Source organism: Portunus trituberculatus, chromosome 42, assembly GCF_017591435.1.
Source record: "Portunus trituberculatus isolate SZX2019 chromosome 42, ASM1759143v1, whole genome shotgun sequence".
NCBI lineage: Eukaryota > Metazoa > Arthropoda > Malacostraca > Decapoda > Portunidae > Portunus > Portunus trituberculatus.
In genome coordinates, this window is record NC_059296.1 from 192,501 (window position 1) to 202,500 (window position 10,000).

Below are 10,000 nucleotides of genomic sequence, written 5' to 3' on the forward strand. Positions count from 1 at the left end.
ATATAAAATTGGTAATACAGTTCTGTTTGTATAGGCTTTAGTAGGTGAAACATGTAAGGTTTAAAGATTTGTATAGAATACTGATGTTTAGTGTGAATGAACTGAGTAATGCACAATGTACAATCAAGTATGTCAATAAGAGGTGTAGAGCTGGCAGGATGATTCATCTGTTAATTAAATTGTTGACAATTAATCCTACACAGAAATTAAGTGCTGGAAAATTATGTGAATGAATATAAATGAGACGTGGGGAATGACTAACCTTTGGTAATAAAACATACATTTATACTGAAAATACCTACATGATCCCATGCAGTTATCAGATGAAAGAATCAAGCTGCTGCTGTTTCTCCTTAAAAAGAAAAAGAAAAAAATCCACCACACAAGAAGGCTGGGTTTACTGACATAGTCAAGAACATAATAATATATATTTTTTTAAGTTAATGGAGTTAGAAGAAGCTTATCTTAAAGACCACCAGTGCTGGCTTTGTTACATGGAGGTGAAAGACATAAGCAAATCTAGAAAATTGAGAAAGCTGTAAAAAAAATGGGAACCAACAATGGAGTGTTAGTGTTTAACAGCACAAAGAAATGGCACGGGTAATAAATCAATATTGAGTAATGTTTCTAAAGATGATTGCTATTTTGAGGCTCGATTTAGTTTAGTAGTAAAAAAGATTTGCTGAAATCATGAGACATAAAGAGGAAGGCAGATCATTTCCAAACCTGTTCAACAGAACATCAGATAAATAAAGCCCAGGTCACACAAACAATGTTTGCCCTTGTTTCTGGCAATTTTTCTTCCTGTGTAGACAATTTTGTTAAATAACAAATCAGTGCAAGTAGACATGTGTGCAGCCTTCTTGATAAGCCAGAATTTTCATCCTGTTCCTTCATTAAGTACACATCAAGCAAAAAGCCCTACATTCCTTCTTAGTTGTAGTGTAGTGGATAAGGTGGTAAGTGTGGGATTGGGCAGATGTCCATGCATAGGTTCAAATCACACCACATGCCATCTTGAAACTTCATTATTTGTCGAGTGGTTTAAAGTTACTTACATGTCACCATGGTACCCGGGTTCTAGATGGAGGTGTAATTTCCTTACACCAAAAATGTGCTTGGGTGCTGATATAGGCCCTAATATGGGTACCACTATAAATAAAATTGCCTGTGCTGCTAATGGGTGAAAGCTGAACAGCACTTCCCATATATTCTTCAAGTATGCCTGCAGGCACTATAGGCTCTAACAAAAAAAAAAAAAAAAAGTTTGCCTTGGTGGTATGTTTATAAATACTAGCTAGTCTATGTGGGCTTTGGTGCTGAAACATTGCTTGTGTGAACCACACTGAAGAGTGAACAGCAGATATCAACCAAATTGGCAATGAGATGGCAAACTGAAAAGAACCAAATCCATTGATATTATATCAGAAATATGTAGTGATAACTAAGGTCACTACTTCTGTACTAGAAATAATGATCTGTCACTGAAGTAGTAGACTGATAAAAAGGAGATAGATGATAAAAACCAACAACAGAGCATTGTATGGGTATATGTTTAGGTGTAAAGTGGTGAGTTACTAAAATGAATGAATAACATTTTACAAATATAGTGATAGAAAAGAATGAGGTTCAAAATGCAGTCACAAATAAATCAAATATATACATTATTTAATTAAGTTCTACTATAAAAAGGTTCAGATGACATTAATGAGACTACTAGAGTGGGAGTCAATGAAGTTTTCATTGTGATGCACTAGCTTGTATGATGATGATCATTGTGATGATAATGATGATAATGTTATGGTTATTGTTGTTGTTTTTGTTGTTGGTGGCGGTGGTGCTGGTGATGATGATGATGATGATGATGATGATGATGATGATGACAATAATGGTGATGATAATGAGCAATGCCTGGGCATACATATGACCAAAAGTTCGCTAATGTGTGTAACTACGGTCAGTGAAAGTCAATCTTGCACTGCTGCTGCAGCTAACACTACTTCAGGGAACACATTTTACTCAAGGCTTTCTAGCCAGCAGAAGAATTGGGCTGGGATGAATTGACTTATTGACATCTCAAGTGTACCTTTCCTCTTCCCTCACATGCATGGCAACAATGATCAGTATTAAGCAGCTTACCAGTGTTGTTGTTCATTGTGTTTGATGACATGTGATCAGTTCTGTTCTTGGGGCAAAATGCATTATGTTATGTTTATGCTGTTGTGTTTGTTTGTATTGTATAAGTACAAGGCAGACAAATCAATCTGTTCTAACCCAGTCTTTATGCTTATTGGAAGGGCTTAAGTGAAATGTGCTCCTTGAGCAGCACAGGCTGCCACAATGCAAGATTCATATTTGCTGAATTATGAAAGCTTTCTTAGAACACCCTAAAGAGTCTCCACCACTTATTTCTGATGAGTTGAGGCTGAGATGACACCAAAACCTTATCATAAATTCATGAAATATCATTCCAATACTAGTTCTTATTTCTAAAATAACAATATACTCTGTGTACATGTGTGTGTGTGTGTGTGTGTGTGTGTGTGTGTGTTTGTGTGTGTGTGTCTAGTTACCTAGCTATAATCTACAGAGCCTCAGCTACACTCGTGTGGTTCTATCTCCATATCTACACTTGTCCAGTTTTTCCTTAAATTCATGTACGCTCTTTGCTGATACTGTATCCTTCCTTAGTTTGTTCTATACTTCTATATTTCTCAGTTGGAAACTATATTTCTTTATGTTACTCAAGCATCTTTTTCTTAATTTTTTTTCTGTGTCCATGTGTGATTGGTATTTTCTACTTCTCTTAGCAGCAGTTTCTTATTATCTGTTTTTATACTTTACTCTACAATCCATAACTCAGTAGTGTGTGTGTGTGTGTGTGTGTATACCATCAAAGTTAAAGTCATGTCAAGGTTTTATCTGAATATAAAATGTAATTTGTAAAACATTATGAAAATCTGAACACTGTTACATGCTAATGATTGGCAAGCATGAATCCCTGCTAGTGCTCTAAATTTCATATCTGCTGCTAATAAGATAACAGTTAAACTAAATCAAAAAGATTTTAAGGTTCAAAAAATTTACTGTGTTGAGGTTTCATATCTAATGAAGATTGCAGAGTAGTACATTCCTATGTAGTTTACATATTAGTGTGCATTATATGGAAAAGTCTTACAATTCAGCAAATATGTTGAACATCATGTATTTGCTTCAGACACTGATTCAAAAAGAAATAAAAATTTGTCAAAGAACACAACAGTCATGAGGTAACAAACTATCATAACATGAAGTGTGGTAAATATCAAAGTTTTTGTGGCAGTGCCCTCCACCGTTTCTATGACACGTGGCAACAGCACCATAAGATTATCCCTTTACCAGATATTTTTAACCAAAATTCATGACACAACTTCTGTCTTTGACTGTACACCACCCACATTACAGAAATTATGAAACATTGATATCTTATTACATATTGCTCAAAAAAATAATGTATGTATAATCTCGGCAGCTTCATTAACTTCTAATGCCAAGAAATATGCATCATTTTCACTCTGAAATATGATCTTTGTAGGAAATATACATATGTATATATTTCCTCTCAAAAAGTAATAAGCTGATGAAGAAGGATAAACATTATGAATAAAACTTAAAGCCTAAGATAACAATAACTTAGAAATCACTGAATACAGCTAACTCCATTTCTGAGACACCTTGAGTTGATCGCCAGTTATTTTCTGGATAATCATCAAAGTTTCGTGTATCTCCCTCATAACTCACTCTGGGTACGATGGGTGGCTGTTGGAGAAAATTACTTTTAGCTGTATAGCTTTCAATGTTATTATATTCATGTAAAATATATACAGTCAAATGGAATAGCTTTAAATAAAAGCTTTGTGTAAAACCATCTAAAAACTTACCTTTAACTTCTTTTCATAAACATCTTCCCAGTCAAGATTTTTGAAAAATCTATGCCTCTTTACATCGTCTGCTCCATTCTGAAGCAAAATTTATCCCATTAATACTAAATTTGTATGATTTTGAAGTATAGAAAGCTTACAAATATTGAATTGGTTCTAATAATATTCATAATTAATATAGAATGTAGCTTATTTCTGCAACTATGAGACTAAAATTAAAAGAAGGCATTCTAAGAAAATTTTACAGCTGACTTGCTTTAATTTTCTTCCAAGTAGTTTTTGCATGAATATGTTTTCATGTAGTATATAAGAATGTAGTACATAGTACTCAGTAGAAAAACATAATTAGATAAAAATTTGGATGAAAATTGAAGTACAGTATAAGCTAATTTACTTGGAATACCTTTTGAAGGAAATAGCACACAACAAGACAAACTTTATGTATGATGTAAATAACTATTTATGAAATAACTTTAACAAAAACATCTAAACATTTACCTTCATATTTCCAAGGCGTTTTGTGCGGTCTTGAGTGAGAAGCTTCTTGATCAGATCTTTGGCTGTGGCATCCAGGCTTGGCCGAGGCCAGTCCACCCTCCCTACCAAAATCTTTTCATATATGGCGAATGGATTCTCATCAAAGAATGGAGGGTAACCAGCCAACATTTCATAAATGAGAATACCTGCAAACAGAAAAGTTGCACATCTTACTCCATAACAACCATGATTCAATGTGAATGGTGGACTTTAGGAACCAAACTGTTGTGAACAGTACCTATACATGATGCTAATAAACAATCTAAACGAATAAAGAAAGCACATGCAGGATACACAAAAAAAGGAATGTTCTCTTTTCTCTGCTCAATATTTTTCAATTGTCACTTTTTAGTCTACATGGTCCAGTTAACAGGCATAGTATATCACTGAGACCTTCATTAAAGGAAAGGAAGAGTATACAGTGTTCCTGTCCAAGCACCTCATATCTCTCTCTCTCTCTCTCTCTCTCTCTCTCTCTCTCTCTCTCTCTCTCTCTCTCTCTCTCTTATATTCCAATATTCTCCCCTACAGCATCCATTTTATTCTTAGATATTTTCTGTCATCTCAATAATCTTACTATTCTCTCCTGTTATTCACCTCAGGATATTGAGCTCAAATGAGTCTCCTGTCTTCTTTCAATATGGAACTCTCTGTTTGTCTTCCCATCATAGCACAGAATGGAGCCAAGACATTAAAGTTCATTAATCTGTTTAATTAAACATCCATTCTGTCTTATCATAGACTGCTTCTGGCAATAAATTGTAAAGTTATAAATGCTAATTGAGATGTATGGCTGACTAACCTAGTGCCCACCAATCCACAGCCTTATTATGACCTTTGCTTTGGATGATCTCAGGAGCAAGGTATTCAGGAGTACCACACAAAGTCCATGTTCTGAAAAAAAAAAAAATAATAATAATAATAATAAATAAATAAATAAATAAATAAATAAAAAAATAAAAATATATGTATATATACATTAGTATTTAGCAGTGAATACTGTATATGAAAAGAATGCATACAAAATAGGTCTAAGAAGCAGAAGAGCTTATTCAAAACATATTGTTTTTCAAAGTATCATGATTTTCATTTCATGATCCACTTCGTACATTATACTTTTACATACAAAAAAATAATGTATAACTGTAGTATATGACTGCCAAACACTATTACAAAAAGCAAATGAAAATGAGTGTTAAAAACATCTATAAGAAGATCTGATGAAATAAATTTAGTCAGCATTAGAAAAAAAGTATTTTTTTTTATTTTGTACATGGATAAGTATAAAGAGATGTACTGTAAATGGAATTATCAAACAGAAAAATAAATGAACTGACACAAGTACAGAGGGATTTAGAAATAAGACAAGTTACACAACACTAATATCAAGAAAAGAAATAATAAATGTACCTAATTGAGTTATTGACTGAAAAGAAAAGGTGATGAAAAACTGAACTAACAAAGATAACATTCAGTATTATAAAGCAAATGCTAAAGCAGACATATGAAGGCAATGAAAATAATGCATTCTAATCTGATAGAATAAGAAAACATTCTAATTACTCTGCATTGATCAGCATCAAACTACCAGAAGCAAGGTACAGTATCTTACCTGTCAGTCAGTCTTAAGCACGGTATCTTACCTGTCAGTCAGTCTTTTGGCAAAACCAAAGTCAGTAATTTTAAGATGTCCTTCCTTGTCAAGGAGGAGATTCTCAGGCTTGAGGTCTCTGTACACAATGTTGAGGGAGTGAAGATACTCCAGGGCACTTACAATTTCTGCTGCATAGAATGTTGCTGAAAGATGAAACTGTATCAATAGGCAGCATTAATCAAAAATGTAATTTTTGTCAAGTTATAAGAAATAAGCAAAACATCAGTGAGAATAACATTTTAATATCTTCACCTCATGAGTGCTATATTTTTTATTAGTGCATATATTATTAAGAATAACTAAAGCTTTTCTTTATAGTTTAATATGAGAAGTGTTGCTACAAAATCATCCACAAAGAAGATATGAAAAGATAATCAAGATATAAGTAGTTGCATAAGACATGAATTATCAATCCTAACTACTCAATCCAACAATGTACTCTGACCTTAACAATGAAGCACAGGTTATTACAGTGAATTACACAGATAAAAGTAAAACCAAGTAATCACAAAGTAGCTACATGTCAAACTAAGCAGGTATTAGGTAATTAACACAATATGTTAGTTATGTCGTGAAAAAAAAAAAAAAAAATCTCAAAATTACATATGAAATTAAGGGATGAATAGGTACCTGATGACAGAGGAAATTTTCCTGCATTCCTGAGGTAGGCAAAGAGTTCCCCACCACACACATATTCAAATAACATGTAGAGAAACCGGTCATCCCTATAATGCCAGTACCTGCAAAATAATCACAGCACTTAAGACAAATCTTTGCTTAAAGATGATTCAATAATGTCTTACAGTAGTAGCTTAGAAGCTAAATACAGAAAACATACAAATTAAAAACCTCTTATCCAGGAAACTTACACCATACACTACAAGACAAAAAGCTAGATATAAATTATTAGACACACACACACTCTACTACTATTATCATCATTACTACAAACTACTACTACTACAATTACTACTTCTACTACTACTACTACTACAATAATGATAATAATAATAATAATAATAATAATAATAATAATAATAATGATAATGGTAATAATAATAAAAATAACAAAAATGATAATAATAATAATAATAATAATAATAATAATAATAATAACTACAATAACAGTAGTAATTCATAAATCATTTAGTAAATGTGAATTCTTTAGATGCATAGTCACTAAATATTATGATCTACAGAAACCACTTCCATTTAGTTACCCAGTGATACAAATGTTTACGAACAGGAGGGATTTTCTTATGTGTGTGTGTGTGTGTGTATTTACCTATTTGTGTATTACAGGGCCCGAGCTAAGCTCTCTGTGTCCTGTCTCTTTGTCCATTCCTGTCATATCTCTCTTTCATCTGATTGACACACACCGCGTCAACGACATCACTGCTCAGTTTATTCCACTTATCAATACTACGATGCGGAAACTGTATTTTCTCACGTCATTTAGACAGATGTTCTTTATTAGCTTTTTTCCATGTCCTCGGAGATAATTACTTGTGGTCACCTTTATCAACTCTCTATCCAGTATGTCAATCTTGTTCACCAATTTATACATAGTTATCATGTCTCCTCTTGTTCTTCTCTCTTCTAATGTGGTCAGCCCCAGCTTCCTCAGTCTTTCCTCATAGTCTAACTCCCTGAGTCCTGGTACCATCCTTGTTGCCAGCCTTTGTACCCTTTCTACCTTCTTCACATTTTTCTTCATATGCGGTGACCAGACACATGCTGCATATTCTAGCTGGGGTCTTATTAAGGTGCATAATATCTTCTTCATCATTCCTTCATCTAGGTAGTGGAATGCAAGGCCAATATTTTGAAGCATGTTGTATGTTTTCCAAAAAAATCTTGTTAATGTGTTTCTCCGGTGACGAAGTGTTTTGCACAGTTACTCCTAAGTCTTTCTCCTCATTGGTCTCTTTAATTTTCTCATCACCCAGTCTGTAATCCCAGTTTGGTCTGTATCTACTTCTTCCCATTTTCATAACATGGGTCTTGTCTATATTAAATTCCATCTGCCACTCTTTACTCCACTCATATATTTTATCAAGATCTTCCTGTAACTTGTTACAATCTTCCACATTCTTTACTCTCCTCATAATTCTAGTATCGTCCGCAAACATGTTCATATAACTGTCAATTCCTACTGGCATATCTATTCCTTGCTGTTTTGTAGCCTTCCCTTGATAATACATCACTGCTTTTCTTAAGTTTCTTCCATGCCTTTTCTTTGTTCTTTTTTGCTTCTTCACAATTTCTATTAAACCACTGTTTATTATTTAAAGTCCCCTTCCTGTAATATGGCACAAACTTTTTCACAGCAGAGTTCTACAAATCCATAAATTTATAGTACTTCAATTGCATATCTCTTTCCTGGTATACCACGGACCAGTCAATTTCATTAAAGAACTCCCTTATATGGTTATAATTTGCCCTAGTATAATTTAATTTTTCCTCCCTGTGTTCCACAATCTTATTCGTGCTTAATTCTGTATCCAGCTCAAAGCTTAGGACATCATGATCGCTTTTCCCCAAGGGACTTTCATGTTCAATTTCCTCTTTTAGAGAGATTTCCCCTGGTAAATACCAAATCCAACCTTGCTGCAACATCTTGTCCCCTGCACCTTGTTGGTGATCTCACCCACTGTGCCATCAAGTTATTTGTTGCTACCTTTAACAATTCTTCTGCCCACTCACCACCATTCACCACTTCGTAGTCTTCCCACACTATTTCTTTGCAATTAAAGTCTCCAACTATCATCACTCTATCCTTTCTGTTGAGTTCTTGCTTCATTCTGTCTAGAGTATTTCTCATCACCATTTGGTACTGTTCATATTCCCAAGCACTGGTTCTGGGTGGTATGTATACTGTTATAATATTAATGTCCCTCTTGCCATCTGTTATAAGCATACTTATCACTTCCTCATTTCTCTTACTATAGTTCACCTCCTTCACTATCAGATCTTCCTTAGTAAGAACCATTATACCACCACCACCTTTATTTTTCTATCATTTCTCCATACTTTGTAGTGTTTTACAACAAACCAGTCTAGCTTTATTTCGGCCTTAGCTTTGTTTCCACTACACACATTATGTCCGGTTCGTTATTTCTTAGGTAATCCATACATTCTAGCCTCTTAGACAGAAATCCATCTATGTTCGTGTAAGTCACTTTTATTCCATTCCTAGTCTCGTTCTTCCATGTAATGCCTATTCCGTCTGTTTTATCCACCACTTCTTTAGCCTCCCATTTCTCATCCTCCAAAAAAACTTGATCTTTTCCTCCTCTGTTCTTTCGTCATTCCTCTCCTTCACTTCAGATACTAGCTCCTTCATCTTCATTCTCTCATCTTGTGACATATTTCTTCTTATGTAAATTGTTTTGGTTTCCTCAGAGTCCTTAAGTTTCCAAGCCCTCCTCAACAAGGCCTCCGCTGCCACCTGAGACTTTAATTTCAATTTTAATGGTCTATTCTTGCCTTCCTCAAAAGCTCCCAATCTCACACTTTCTTCTACCTCAGCATATAGGTCCTCTTCTTCCACAGAGATCTTGTTCAGTAAAGACTTAATCTTGTCATTTTCCTTATCCCTCCTGTCCTGCCAGTTCCTGTTAGTTTCCTCCGCAATCCTATTATGATCACACATTTTTTCTTTTCAGCGATATCTCTCACCACATACTCATTTTCCTTTAGTGCCTTTACCATTTCCCTCTGCGTAATCCCTTTATTTTCCTCTTCCTGCTTTTTTACTATCTCCCTAAACGACCTTTGTACCTCCAGATGTTCATGATTCACTTCTTTCATCCTAGTGTCAATTAGATTAAGACATTCCTCTTTCTTCAAGTCCCCTTCGGATATTTTTATCTCCATTTCCATGAGT

The 10,000-nt window shown here is 34.3% G+C and overlaps 1 protein-coding gene across 5 annotated transcripts in view; it reads right to left on the minus strand.

The window, feature by feature from the left end:
* Positions 1-10,000, minus strand: part of LOC123517467 (cAMP-dependent protein kinase catalytic subunit 3-like) — a 67,433-nt gene that overhangs the window by 423 nt on the left and 57,010 nt on the right. For all 5 annotated transcript variants that reach the window (XM_045277551.1, XM_045277554.1, XM_045277552.1 and 2 more), the window contains 6 exons: positions 6,742-6,851; positions 6,101-6,254; positions 5,260-5,351; positions 4,419-4,603; positions 3,921-3,998; positions 1-3,798 (listed from right to left, as the gene is read on the minus strand). The exon at positions 1-3,798 is cut by the window's left edge and continues 423 nt beyond it. In XM_045277551.1, coding sequence (XP_045133486.1) covers positions 3,673-3,798; positions 3,921-3,998; positions 4,419-4,603; positions 5,260-5,351; positions 6,101-6,254; positions 6,742-6,851 — 745 coding nt within the window. In that variant the 3' untranslated portion in view covers positions 1-3,672. The remainder of the gene's footprint in view (positions 3,799-3,920; positions 3,999-4,418; positions 4,604-5,259; positions 5,352-6,100; positions 6,255-6,741; positions 6,852-10,000) is intronic.